The 14,590-nt window shown below is 53.0% G+C and overlaps 1 protein-coding gene across 1 annotated transcript; it reads left to right on the top strand.

Moving 5' to 3' along the window:
* The first annotated feature begins 7,870 nt into the window (after nt 1-7,870).
* Nucleotides 7,871-12,328, top strand: LOC125947622 (uncharacterized). The gene is made up of 3 exons (XM_049672781.1): nt 7,871-8,603; nt 10,564-10,737; nt 12,050-12,328. Exons 1-3 carry the CDS (start codon nt 8,139-8,141, stop codon nt 12,326-12,328), a joined length of 918 nt encoding a protein of 305 aa, XP_049528738.1. The 5' UTR covers nt 7,871-8,138.
* The last annotated feature ends 2,262 nt before the right edge of the window (nt 12,329-14,590 follow it).

Genomic DNA, 14,590 nt, shown 5'->3' with positions numbered 1-14,590 from the left:
CCTGTGTTGCTCTCACTCTATTTCGCGTTTGTACACTCTCACATTAATTACTGCATAACCTCCTGGGGTAACACGTACAGTACTCACCTAAAACCCTTACAAACTATCCAGAACCAGGCTATTAGAGTAATCACGTCGAGTCCACACACCGCCAATGATAAACAGTTACTACAAGAAAATAGCATTTTGACGTTGCCGCCCTTGTCAATTTCAACCTTGCCGCTTTTCTTTTCAAACTAATAAATGACAAGATCACATTGTCGCTATTTCCTATGTCATCTCTAACGAACACCAACCCAACACGTTTCGCGCTTCATAATAACTTTATTCTGCCCAAAGTACGTACTAATTATGGCAAACAGACCGTTCACTTTGCAGCCATATCATCATGGAATACATTACCATTTGTCACAAAACTACAGAAAGCCCATAGGTTTTGCCATGAATTGAAAAAGTTTTTGTTATGTGATATGTATGTGACAGTGTACTGTATACCCCATTTCGTTTTAGACCTGCCGTTCTTATGTACGTCAACATGTTGCTTAATTTTTTTTCCTTTTCTTTTTCCTCCACTTATATGTTAGTTTTACCTAGTTTCACTATATTACTTACTGCCGATACACTGTTGTCTATTAATATCGTTATTTACTTATTATTTATTATTTTTGCAATTGTACTCATTCAGCTACCGTTCTTGCCATTGTAACTTTTATGTTAACCATGAACAGGAGGTCCCAATTCAGTTTTTACTATAGGACCTCTTTCTGTATACCTCTATCTACAAAATCTTTTTGTGAAATAATAGTAAAATTTATTTATTTATTTTTATTGATTGATTGATTGATTGATTGATTGATTGATCGAAACCTCGACTTAAGCTGGGTAGTTCGCGAGCACCATTTGCCTGAGCCGCGCACGTTTTTCTTCTGCTGGTCACTTTACAACGCTTCAGCAAGGCCACAGAAGGAATTCCCTCTGATTCATTCTTTTTTTTTATGGCTAAGAAAAGCGAATGGGGTCCGGGGTCCGGGTGGAGCGCAATGTAAAGTGATACATTCCAGAGTGAAGCGGAAACTAAGTCAACGTGTTTGCCCGTCGTATTACCAACGAGCAACTTGTGCTTCCGCCCGCGATAGCGAGAGTATCTTCACGGATGAATTGTCCTACACATTTCTTGGTAGATCCACATAGCCGTTAGTAGGAATGATACGAGCGTGAGGTCAACAGTGCCGTTGCAGATGTGATGCACTGGCGCGAGAAAAGGTGGCGTCGTGACTGCCGCTGATTTAGAGCCCAGCAGCATTTCTGGCATGCATTTCCGACTTCCGGCGCTGCTCGACGAGTGTCCTGTTCCGATCTCGTCGAAAACCTCCGAGCCGCTCCCAGAGACAAAAGTGGAAGTTAAAGGTGAAGTCCAACGGAAATATTCAAGAAATTGCAATATGCACAGGGGAAAAGCAAATTACTGGTTAAGTATTTCAAACTACATGCTCTTTTCTACAGAGCGAAGGAATTTCAATTGGCTGGTATGTCTGGGTGAAACCGACACCTTCTTTGAATGGCCACACAACCAGCATGTGAGAATAGATGCTCGCACGCTATAGATTTGCTGGGGTCGACATGAACTCCATCGCTATGTCAAATACATGCTCCAAACCGGCGCGCATGCTGTGCCACGTCTTTAGTGGTCTGAGAGTGGCCTGCCGATCAACGGCTGGGTTACTGTAGTATGCCTTGAAGTGCGAGGGCATTTCAAGCATCAGGCTTCGGGCGGCGTGGTGGCGTGTGCGGTGTGGGGAAAGAGAGGAGAAGCGCTCGGCTCGGCATCTCTTGGGAATCGGAAAAACAGTCTCTACCACAGCCGCATAGTCATGCTTGCGCGCCGCCATTCCAGTACAAGCAGGCAGGCAGGCAGGCAGGGCAGGGCAGGGCAGGGCAGGGCAGGGCAGGGCAGGGCAGGCAGGCAGGCAGGCAGGCAGGCAGGCAGGCAGGCAGGCAGGCAGGCAGGCAGGCAGGCAGGCAGGACAGGCAGGCAGGACAGGCAGGCAGGCAGGCAGGCAGGCAGGCAGGCAGGCAGGGCAGGCAGGCAGGCAGGGCAGGCAGGGCAGGCAGGCAGGCAGGGCAGGCAGGGCAGGCAGGGCAGGCAGGGCAGGCAGGGCAGGCAGGGCAGAGCAGGGCTGGGCAGGGCAGGGCAGGGCTGGGCAGGGCAGGGCTGGGCAGGGCAGGGCGGGCGGGCGGGCGGGCAGGCAGGCAGGCAGGCAGGCAGGCGCTTCCACGTGGGGACGGGGAGGCCGAGCCTCACCGCCGCGTCGTGGGCCCTCAGGGCGGCCCTTAGCTGGTGCAGTAGTTCGGGGCTCCTTAGCTCGGAACTCCACTCTTCCTCGGTGATGCGTTGAGGTCCATGTAATGAGGGACACCGCCAGAGCATGTGCTCTAAATTGCAACGTTCGCCACAATCGGGGCATTCCGGTTCAAAAGTGTCCGTGTAAGAGCTCAGAGTGGATAGACTAGGATAAGACCTGGTCTCCAACATTCGGAGCATTGCTGCCTGCAGCTTGGAGAGTTTCTCGTGCGGAAGAGTAAGCGTTCGCTTGCCCCGCTTATAGTGCTTAGCAACCTCGTTGAATGTGAATAAAGCGTCTCTAAAGACCTCCCGACCAATCTCCGAGGTGCCACCTCCGTCCGACCCGGCGCGGTGGGTTAACTCGCGCGCGCGAGTGTGAGCGACCTCGTTGAGGTTAGTTACAGAGGACAAGTGCGACCCGAGGTGAGCCGGAAACCAGGTGATGGTGTGTGAGGAAATTACCTTATCGCCTAGGATGCGAGCGACCTCGGATGAAAGGGAACCTGGTGCAAAGGCACTGACGGCCACGCGAGAATCGGTGTAAATTCGATGTCTACTGTCGTCAAGTAAAGCGAGAGCCACCGCGGCCTGCTCGGCTCTAGCCGGGTTGGTATACCTGAAAGATGCAGAGTTGAGTACTGCGCCACCGTGATCCACCATGACGGCCGAGAAGTTTGTCGATCGGCCGTACTGCGCGGCGTCCACAAAGCACGCGGAGTGCGGGTCGTCGCGAACTTGTTTTAGTAGAGCCTCGCCTCTGGCCCTTCGCCTGCGCGCATTGTGCTGCGGATGCACGTTGCGGGGAAACGGGGAGACAGTTATACCGGCTCTCCGCTCCTTAGTAAGGCAAAACTTGCGTTCTTCCTCGAGCGATGGATTACAGCCCAGAAGCGCCAGAATCTCCCTGCCAGCGGGCGAAGAAGATAGCCTGGCAGTCTGAGCCATGTGCTGTGCCTCGATGATTTCCTCTAACGTGTTGTGAACCCGGAGCTGCATGAGCCTCGCTGTGCTGGCATTCATCGGAATACCCAGCATACGCTTGATGCTTTTGCGAATGAGTAAATTAAGCTTCGTCTTTTCGTGATTCTGCCAGCAGTGCATGGCCGCCACGTGCGTGATGTGACTCATCAAGAACGCGTGGAAGAGCTTAAAGAGATTGTCCTCCCTGATTCCGCCGCGACTGTTCGAGACCCGAGTAATTAATCGTATCATGCTATCCGTCTTTGCGGTGATTTTGGCGATGGTGTGCCGGTTACAACCGTTCGACTCGATGAGCATTCCGAGAACCCTGATGACCTCAAATCTGGGAATGGGTTGTCCATCGCTCGTGCGGAGTGCAAGGCTAACCTCCGACAGGGGGACCCAGCCCTTGGGCTTAACCCCCCTTCTACTAGGTCTGTACAGAAGTAGCTCCGACTTGCTCGAGGAGAGGCGAAGTCCTGCCCCAGCGAGGAAAGCCTCTGTGCGATCCAGCGCTTCCTGAAGTGCTTCCTCCACCCTACCCGCGCAGCCTCCGACGCACCATATGGTGATGTCGTCCGCGTATAGAGTGTGGTTGATGCCCTCGACTTATGAGAGCCTCTGAGACAATTTACACATGGCAATGTTGAACAGGAGCGGAGATACTACCGAACCCTGTGGCGTCCCCCTCGAGCCCAGCTCAATGGGCTCTGACTTGAGGTGCCCAATCTTTAGCGTGACCTTTCTGTGCCTGAGAAACGAGCCGACAAATGCGTGAAAGTTCTGGCCTAGGCCTAGATCCGAGATGGAATTGAGTATGTGGGCGTGCGAGACGTTATCGAAGGCCTTCTCTAGATCTAAACCCAGGACAGCCCTGACGTCCCTCGTGTTCCTATCGATGGTCTCATACTTAATAAGCTTCATGGTGTCCTGAGTGGAAAGGGGCCGCTGAAAGCCAATCATGTTATACGGAAAGACACCGCGGTTCTCGATGTGCTTGGAGAAACGGTTGTTAATCACATGTTCCGCCACTTTGCCTATGCACGACGTGAGTGAGATCGGCCTGAGATTAGTCAGGTCCAGAGCGCGCCCCGGCTTCAGGATCAGGACGACCACGCCAGCTTCCACGAATCCGGAACCGCGCCCCGTTCCCAGACCCAAGTTATCTCCTCGGTTAGGAATGTGATTGACTCGTCGTCCAAGTTGCGAAGAAGTCTGTTTGAAATGACGTCCGGACCCGGAGCAGAACGCCCGTTGAAGCCCGCGAGGGCCTCCCTCACCTCAGGGACGCTAAAGGGCTTGTCCAAAAGGGCCATCGGAGGACCTTTGTAAGGCGGGTAGTCTGCATCATACGAAGTGTCTATGGGTAGATATCTGTTGGCGAGCGACTCAAGTATTGCCGTATCAGAATCGGCCTGGCGGGCCGCGTGTAGAACCTTATCAGTGACGCACCTCTGATTAGTCCTGCAATTGGATTCACTTAGCAACTGCTTGAGCAGGTTCCATTTACCGCCCGTTCGCATCTGCCCGTCAACCGAGTTGCAGACCTCGTCCCATTGTTGCTTTGAAAGCGTCTCACAGTGTAGCTCTATGGTACGGTTTAGCTCCGCAATCTTTTTTCGGAGTCTGCGGTTCAGGCGCTGGCCCTTCCATCTATCAAAGAGAGTCCTTTTCGCCTCCAGAAGGTGCGCAAATCGGCTGTCCATCCTGTCCCCATTCAAGTCGGTGGAAACGGACTTGGTGACAGATTCTACATACTCCTTAAGCTGCGCTACCCAACTATCTAGGGACGTAGGGGTTTCGACTCCCCTCTCCTCCCTGATTTTACGAAAAATATCCCAGTCCGTAATCCTAAACTCCTTCGGCGGCCCCGTACGCACCACAAACGACGTGGCCAGCATGCAGTGATCGCTGCCCAAGTTCTCATTGAGATTGCACCACGGAGTGGGCCCGACGTTCGCCACGAACGCAAGGTCCGGCGTGGTGTCTCTGCTGCACGAGTTCCCCGTCCTAGTTGGAAAGGACGGGTCCGTGACTAGGGTGAGACCGTAGTAGGACGCCGCCCGCCAGAGGTCCGCCCCCTTGGCCGTAACGCGGTGGTAACCCCACTCCTGATGCGGAGCGTTGAAATCACCAGCCACTACAAGCGGAGATCCTGCCGCCTTGCCAGCCGCCTTCGATATGAGAGACGTAAAACACTGCCTCATGTGTCGTGGAGAGCTGTAGATGTGCAAGAATAAAAAGGCTATCCCTGAGCTGGCTGCTCGGAATGAGCTCGATTATCGAGTGCTCCGTTTTACTGTGATCCATAAAGATATTGTGAACGATGAAGGTGAACTTTTTCGAGATGAGAGTACTACAAATACCTCTCTTGCCCTGTCCGTATACCGAATGAGATTCGTATCCTGAAAGCGAGACCGACTCAGCCAGTGTATCTTGGAGTAAAATGACGTGAGGTTTGTTAGGATGGGATCTGACAAACTGCTGCAGGACTGCCTTTTTACGTTGGGAGCCACAACAGTTTCACTGCCAAACGACTATCTCACTATCTGGGAACCTCGATTAGCCGGTCGCCCGAAATGCTGGGTGCAGGCGCCGGCTGCGCAGCCTTCTGGGCCGCCTGTACTGTTGAGCTACCCGTCGATGGAGATGCATTTTGCATTGAGGAACCAGATAGCTTAGCCGTTATCTTAACCTTAGATTCGACCGAATCGACTCTCGCGTTCAGGGCAGAGACCACTTCGCTGAGGGCTTTGAGCGCGTCCCTCAAATCGGACTGGAATTCTCTTAACTCGGCTCTGAGCTCGTCGAAACCCTCGTCTCGTATGGGTTTATATAGCGCTCTCTTTTTTGCGGGACGCCCGGTCGCGGGCGTCTCGGTAGGGATTTCCATTGGCGTTTCCGCGTCTCGGTTGCGGGTGGTAGAGGCCGTTGAGCCGGTTGGGCCTTTCCAGCCCTCTTAATCTCGGCTATTTCAGCCCTCAGCTACTCGAAAGCGTTCCTGAGCGAAGCGTTCTCGCGTTCTAGCTGTACGATCCGAGCCGCGCTATGCTCTGGCGCTGGTGACGAAGCCCCCGTTACCCTTGGTGCAATTCCGTTGACTCGATCGGCCCACCCGGCCGCAGGTGGCTCCTGGATGCGCACAGCTGGTGGCCCTCCTCTGGAGCATGAGCGTCCCCTGGAACGCGAGCGCCGGCGTCTGGAGCGAGAGCGTGGCGTCTCGGAGCGTCCCCTCGAGGGTGACCTGCTCTGGTCGCGTTCTCTGACGGGCGACGCAGGTGGCTTGGTTCGCTGACGCTCCCTTCTTCTTCTGCGAACGACGTACGGTATTTGAAACCGCTGCTGCTTACACGGCTTGTCCACCGTGGGATGAGGGCCCCCACACAGGGCGCATTTTGGCGTAAAAACGTTGTCTTCGGCCGGGGATGCAATGCCGCACTCCCTGCAGATCGTCTTTTCGGGCGTCGGGCAGACGTCGACTCGGTGCCCCAGCCTTCCGCAGGCCTAGCACACGTCCGTTTGCCTGCGGAAGAGCGTGCAGTGAAGCATGCTTGGTCCACACATGACGTAATTGGGTACCTTAAGGCCATCAAAGAGGACGACGACATTAGTGGTGTTCTTGATACGCTTGACCTCCACGGCCCTGGGATTCCTGGGCTGCACAATCATGTCTCTGAGCTGTTCTCCGTCAAACTCGAGATCGACACCTCTGACGACACCCTTGCACGTGTTGTCCGGCGCTGCCAAGTCGGAGCTCACCTCGTAGTTTGCCACTCCAACCATGATTGTCTCCACTCTCGAGCACGCCCGTGCGTTCTTCTCCGCCGGCGTACTCATGACCAAAATGTTTTGCATGACATTGGGACAGACGATATCGTCGGTGATCTCGGCTGGAGCGAGCTGCGCCGCCGATGCGAGAGCATGGGCCACCTTGATTTGACTCATGTTTTTGAAGTTTAGGCCTCCCCTGGGCCTAACAATGATCCTGTAGTGCGCCCTCGGCAGACGGGGGAGCCTTGACGCAGCGACGATACGCTTTTTCACGCCTGTGGTAGTGCGGGCCCCGCCGGTGCCGCCGCCGCGTTGTGTCGAACTCGTCTGCCCGCCCGGTGCGAGCGTTCCCTGCGTCTTGCGTTTTGAAATGGCCGTAGTCCACCCGGACTCCAGGCACTCTTCGGGGGTGATATCCTCCCCCTCCACTGTGATTTGCATGGACATCTTGGGAATACCAGGCACGGCCGCGCGGGGAGACGCTCCTCCGCCGCGTCTACGCCGGAGAAGTAGGCCTTGCGACCGAGCGGCGTTGTCCGGACAAAAAGTCTTGAAAAATAAGCAAAGGGACCACTCACCGCCAAAAATTTGGCATCGGCGTAATCCTCGTAACTTGCCGCGTCAGGAACCACAAAAGTCAGCAGCAGGTACAACAATTTTCTGGACCGAAATCATTTAAAGAAGCGGGAGCCGATGTATGTACGTCCGCACTAGTCGGCGCCCCACTTTGCAAACTCCATTCTGGTACGATTTTAAAATTTTCGCGCCGCTCCTGTCCAACTCTCGAAAAATGATTAATCGAACAGGTCTAATCGATTAAGTTGATTCAATGAAAGGTGGAGATCGATGAAGATGAATCATTTTGCGGGATACATTTAATCGATTAATCATTCATCAATATTACCGACCCTAGGCTGTGCTGGGTGAAGAAAAAGAAGTGCTAAAACAACAGAGTGTAGAGACGGGAGCAAAGAAGAAAAAGAAGAGAACGACGACGACGAATTGTGGCATCGTGTTCTATCGCGATTGGGTAACTTGCACGCGCGACATGGTCGAATGAGCGATGGCATCGTGGTGTTCGGAATATGTTGTGTGCTGCGAGTCGTCCACGTGTGCGGAGCTTGTGCCCAAAACGAAGTGGTGGCGGGACAAGCGGATCAGAAGAGAGACGGCGGCCATCAGCGAACGACATCGGACGTGGCTGACATACCTGGACACCCCCAACTATCCGAACGATTCAAAGCCGGCGGCAGGAGCGAGGTCGGAGGCGACCTGGCATTCCGGGATTACCAGGAACCAGCTGGCGAGATCCAGGGCGACTGTGCGGCCGAGGACAGCGGAGAGCGAGGCCCGGGCATATATGGGTGCCTGTGCCAACCGCCAGCGAACCCTGACCCACGACCTTGCACGCATCGTAGCCGACCCCGTCTTCGTCATCCGCGACCTCACGCCCTCGATGTCTCCACCAGCCAGAGCCAGCCCTAACCACGCCACATCTGCCCGTTCGATGCCCGTGAGCCTACATATGGTGAGAGTGCCGAAGACTTCTTTTAATGCGAAGCATTCTTTCACTCATTCTAGGCACTTTGCGGGAGGTCGCTAGGTCCTTTCCTTTCTCATCACACTTCGCACTTCTTTAAAAGAAATGCATGACCGACAGCGGAATGTAATTGCTGCCTTCGAGCACATCAGCCCAATGTTCTAGCCACTAGGACACGGTCGCACGCATACTCCTCTAGTGCCAAAGCCGACTATACTGTTTCAGTAGTTCCGTACAGCAGAGCCAAGGCTACGTGACCATCGAGCGCAGATTCCTGCGAAGCGAGATGTAGTGCCAGTGTTCGGAACCCGTTGCTTTTCTTAATGGCCGTAACAAGTGGTCTAGTCAGAACCTGTTTACTTGAAGGCTTCTCTGCATGTTAGAGCTGCGATCTTTTAGGTGATTTTGCTTCATTTTAGAGCGAAAGCTCTACTACGCCATCTCTCGCAAGGTCATTCATCGCGGCGCAATGACGTTGAGCTGCCGGAGCGCGAGCCGCCGAGCGCATGTGTGGCAGGTATGCGCACTGTGATTCTGCACGGAAAGCGAGAACACTGCGTTCGTAACTTATAAAACATTAATAAAGGCTAATAATTTCACTTGGACGCGATGAGTCGCCAAATGCGACTAACACAGCGTTGCACCACGTCGAGAGAGATTGGTAAGGGGACGAGTCTTCGGAGATGCTTCCGCGCTGCAGCGTTCGCCGCTAGTAGACGACAGGGCGCGGAAGGACACATTTAGGATGTATTCGCGCTCCTGATTGGTCGAAGAATCCTGTACCTCCCACAGTGCTGCACGGAACTACTGAAAAGAGTATATAGCTCTTTAAGACGTTTGCCGGGTGCGTCACGTGCCAGTTTTTCGCGCTCTTTCCTCGTGACAGCTCGCGCTTTAAGATTGTATAAGACGTGCTTATGTAGAACCCGACAGACAGCATGTTGTAAGCTCGCGTTGAACGGCCGCAGTAGAAATGATGCCGTCGCCGTCACACGAACATCGTCACCTTCGTCTTGCTGCTGTCGTCACTCTTGCGTCAGACACATAGTTGTTTGTCTTACACAAACACGTTGGTCAACCTGGTAATGCTCTGCGCGTAATCCTAAACACTGCTGCTTAGCCAGCTACCAGCAAAAAGCTTCGCATAACATCGATTGCCAGAGTGCGTGTGATCTGCATATTTTTTATTACTCGCAGGTCACATAGAATCTCGGAAAACTTTGTATCAGCAGAGACCAAGTTGTTGCATTGTGGCGCTTTGTTTATGAACATGTCTTGATGTTTTTTTTTTCTTTTGCTTATTGTAGGTTCACTTGAGTGTGTTGTACTTGTGTTCTGTGTCCATTCTTCGACGCAACGCACGTCGCCAATCGTGAGAAACCTCCGCTAAACAATGACTATACACTGGAGCTGACGATAGGACTAAGCTCTGCTTACATCTTTGAGCCTCACCTTGTCGACATGTCGTGGATGAGGAATGGACCTGTCTATAAGCAAGGACCTCGGTGTTGCAGTCTAGTACGACTTTCTAGATTGGTTTTAAGACTTGCTCAGCTAAGAAGGAGCAGAGCTAGAGCTGGACCGACATGTACTTAGTGTATCTCGTGACCATGACGTCATGTGAGAGCTAAGACAACGTGAACGGCGTTCTGACGACACTGGGAAGTCTGTGTTAGCACTTTGGTTGCGCTTAAATAAGTTAGCCAAGCCATCCAAGCGTGCTCTTTACGAGAGTTAAGCAGTGTTGGAGTGGCAAATTTGTCAGTTCCGGGATTGGAAGTTCGATAAATGAAGAGTTGGCTGTTGGAAGCTTCGAGCACATCAGCCCAATGTTCTGCCATTAGGCCATGATCGCACGCATACTATTTTCGTTCCAAAGCCGACTAGCGCTTTGGGATGTTTGGCGAGTGCGTCACGTGTCAGTTTCTCGCGCTCTTTCCTCTGACAGCTCGCGCTTGGTGCCTGTGTCAACCGCCAGCGAACCCTGACCCAGGACCTTGCACACGTCGTCGCCGCCCCCGTCTTCGCCACCCGCCACCTAAAGCCCTTGATGTCTCCACCAGCCAGATCCAGCACAAACCACGCCACACCTGCCTGTCCAATGCCCGTGAGCCTACATATGGTGAGAGTGCAGACGGAGTGAATACTGAGGTTGCTCGTGTATGATGTCGCCCTTCGTAAAGGCTACAGGCCCACAATGTATGAGCGGTGAGAACTGCTCCAACAGCCGCAAAGATAGCCGCATTGGCTGCACGTGTTCAGGCGGGGAATTAAAGCAAGAAGCTTTGTAAATAGGAGCAGGCGGTATGAAAGGCAACAGAAAAAAAAAAAAACTCCAGGTTTCCGAAATGCTTGAAAGCAAACGCAGTCTTGTAAGCTTGCGTAATGTCAGCGCAGGAACATACCTGCAGCTGTAAAGTATAGCGTGGGACAAGCTCGCAAGAACAGTGTCCGAGTATTGGTCACAGCTCTGGATGTGCTGCAAGCGATAGCTGTCCAGCATTAATTGTTGTACTAAGTTGTGTACATGTGACGGCCGCGGCAAAGCAGAACCTTACGTACTGCGGAAGGATATTCTTGGACTTGAAGCGAGGTAGTGAGGTCGGTAGAAGATAGATGTCATAGCAAAGAGAATGAGTGCATGGAGCGCATGCGCGTGTGCAATGCAAAAGGTGGTGATGGCTTTGTGAACTTATCTCGTGAAATCATTAGCGTTGTAGAAACCAAGCACGTTACCCGACCTCCAACCTGTGCAACCTCATTTGAGGAAATGGACGAGGTATAAGATAAGCGCGAGGGGCAGAATGTTCACAAGCAGAATGGCACCGCACTAACTGTAAAAAGAGGAACCATCGGCCATGTAAGAGTGTTTTCCTGTTTTTATGTTTAGGTAGGGGTTCTCATTTGAGCGCGTTTGAGTGCACGTGTATGTTCTCATTGTAGCGTGGTGTAATGTCAGTATTTTCTTTCCCTTTCACTTGGTCGTTGAAGTGCTGAAATGACGGAGTGAAGAGACGTGAGTGAAGACAGAAAAAAGGATGACGACTATGTATGTCCATAGACAAGAATATTTTGCATTATCTTGCAGATTGTATATTTCCACATCCTGCTTCAGTACGAAATTTCTAGACAAAATGTCGGGCCACATCTGCCCGTCCGGCTCTAGTTTATCATTCTTCAAAGCGCGAAATCTGGGCAGTCACCCAGTAAAACTAAATGATTTGATATGGCCAAACGAATGCATGTTTTTGTTTGGTCAGTTCAGGATAGAAGCAGCAAGTGCGAATTTATTATAGTGCCACCGCCCACTTCTTGGACAACCCTTATCAGATTGGATGTCATACAAGACTTGTTCATTTCTCGTTGTCTTGTCGCAGTTTCTTGCAAACCAGCACCGCCTTGCTCGCTAAAAACCGATGCATTCATCGTCACAGGTTTCTAAGGCGATGGCACTGCCGGATTTGCAGCACACAGTTCGACCCCTGGGGATCAGGGAATGGCCATACACGGTCGCCTTGGAGGCGGGCCTGGTCTATACGGCTTGCCACGTGGTCTGGTACATATTCACCCAGACTGGCCACAAGTCGTTCACCCACTTCCGTCTCACTTGCTGCGATGCCTTCCCTTACTCTCACGAAGGGTGCATGGCGAACGACGAGGGCGCCAACAACGTTCGAGCAGTGCCACACGTGGACGAGGGCGCCCTCGGATGAAAGTGTGTGGGACGCCTTCGGGTGCCACCCTCGCAGGGCCCTCAATTACACCGAGGCAGAGCAGCATTTTGTTCGTGCTCTGGTCCACCACAGCATGATACTCCAGGACAAGCTCGGGCTTGACTACGCGAACTGATCCGGAGACAACGGGGAGCCTGACCAGGTCAAGCTGAAGGAGCTGCAGCAGACAGTGTTTCGCAGGCAGCTCGCAGCGGCCTGCCTCTGGTGGTTCCGTCCCAAGACGCGACAAGTCCAAGATCCGGATTCTCAAGGAGATGGTTCCCGCCGACTTCCCCCGCACACCAGTACTGATTTACGGGCGACTGGGAGGAGGCGAAGTGCTGGCTGGACACCTTACCGCGGCTCTTCCTGGCTATCATGCCATCACGCGCGGCGCATCTACAGCATGTGATGTTACGTAGATTTATATATTACGTTACGTATTTATATTATTGTATGTTATGAATAGCGGTGTATTGTTTTGTATAATTTATGCACTTACGGTTATCTTACTATTTTTCTTGTGGCAACTTGTCTGTATATTATGTGTGTCAAATAAATAAATAAAACGCACCTAGGGCACTGGTTTTCGTTTCTGACCTTGAGCGTGGGACGGAAGGAAGGGTCCTTAGTTTAGGCACCGCCGCTGAATAAGAAAGAGGTGCGGCCTGCCGCGTGCATGTAAAACGGGTGTGATCTGCCGCGGCGCCACACGTCGGAGCTGTTGTCTGGCATCGGAGCTGTTGTCTGGCATAGAAAATGCGTCGGCAACGTGCTTGGAACACCGTCGTGCGTGGAAGCCGACTCGTTCCATCGCCGATGGCTAGCGCCGTTTGGCCCAGCCAAGCTGTCTCCCGGGCATGCCAGACCAGCTAGTGCTGGTCCCTTGGGGTCCAAGTTTGACAACGCAGCCTTACCACTGTGGGCATTTGTGCGTCTAAATGTGGGGTTCATGGCATTTCGGGAGTTAGGGATTTGTGGGGTTGTAGTAATGTTGTATTGAAGTGAATATGGTCTCCCTTTTTGTCAGCTCCTCTTTGAGGTGTTCAGGTGGCATATGCTTAAGCGGTCTACTGCGCGTTGTTGTGCCATAGCACCTGCCATCATCGCCACCCGTCCCTCTGGGTCCTGCCGACTAGTCGCCAACGGGACGCGGCGACACAATGCGACGCGGGTGCCTCAGCAACCGCCCCGTCTGGATCCTGTCAACGAGTCGCCAAGGGGACGCGACGACACAATACGGCGCGGGGGGACCTCGGCAACTGCCCCGTCTGTGTCCTGCCGACGTGCAAGCAGCCCCGGCCATCATCGCCACCGGTCCCTCGGGGTCCTGTCGACGAGTCGCCAGGGGGACGCGACGACACAATGCGACGCGAGTGACGTCAGCAGCCGTCCCGTCTTCCTCCTGTCGACGAGGAGCCGCCGCCAAGGGGATTTAAGGAAGAACCGGCCCATTTTTAAGCCAGAGGCTCACCACCGGCCGCCCCGTCGGTCTGGTGCGCTCTTACCAGCTCTTACTGCTTTGGCCAGCTATCCCCAGCTAATGGCAGCTATTACCAGCTATTACCTGCTATTCCTGCTATATCTGTACATATTTGTACATATTGTATAAAGCTTTCGTCTCCTCTTCGCATGCTTCAAGACTCAGTCTCTCGTCCCGGACCCCGAGTCGCAATAGTGGATGGCAGCTATGGGATTGGCGAACCAGTATCTCAACAGCGGATGGCAAGCTGCGAGATACGAGGACCGAAGACGCCTGCTATACCGCTCGATGGCAGCTACCAGACCGACCGGCGTCAACCACTTTGGCTGGGTGAGTGCCCGATGTTTGCTTTTCATGTCGCCAGACCTCTCTAGCACAGGCAGATGTTAGTAGAGTGTTTTGTTTGTTGGTAGGCTATGGATTACGAATTTACCTTCCTTAAACAGTCGATTTTAGCTTAAAGTAAGGTAAATTTAGTGGGCAAGCAACACGAGGAACGAGATCGCGATGGAGGAATTCCAAGTTCAGGACCTCATTCAAATTTGCGAGGAGTTGGGCATTTCCACCGGCTCCGAAAAGGCAAGGAAAGCGATTCTCGACGTAATGCGAGCGGAGGACGTGACGACCGAGGAAGCCGAAGAGGCTTGGGAGATGATTGTTGAACGAAAGCTGGAGACAAAAGAACGCGAGAGACGTGAGAGGCGCGAGCTAGAAGCGAAAGAGCACGTAAGTCCCGAGGAAAAGGCAAGGCGAGAGAGCCGTCGACAGAATCAAACATG

The sequence above is a fragment of the Dermacentor silvarum genome, chromosome 1 (genome assembly GCF_013339745.2).
Source record: "Dermacentor silvarum isolate Dsil-2018 chromosome 1, BIME_Dsil_1.4, whole genome shotgun sequence".
Classification (NCBI taxonomy): Eukaryota; Metazoa; Arthropoda; class Arachnida; order Ixodida; family Ixodidae; genus Dermacentor; species Dermacentor silvarum.
The sequence above is the reverse complement of the archived record's forward strand: the minus strand, read 5'-3'. Positions and strand labels throughout refer to the sequence as shown.

What these genes read in the sequence shown, in the direction of transcription:
- LOC125947622 (XM_049672781.1), top strand. Translation starts at nt 8,139, where the DNA reads ATGGCATCGTGGTGTTCGGAATATGTTGTGTGCTGCGAGTCGTCCACG. An exon ending in TGCCCGTGAGCCTACATATG is followed by an intron (nt 8,604 to 10,563) that starts GTGAGAGTGCCG and finishes TTCCTCTGACAG; the next exon opens with CTCGCGCTTGGTGCCTGTGT. An exon ending in TGCCCGTGAGCCTACATATG is followed by an intron (nt 10,738 to 12,049) that starts GTGAGAGTGCAG and finishes TCATCGTCACAG; the next exon opens with GTTTCTAAGGCGATGGCACT.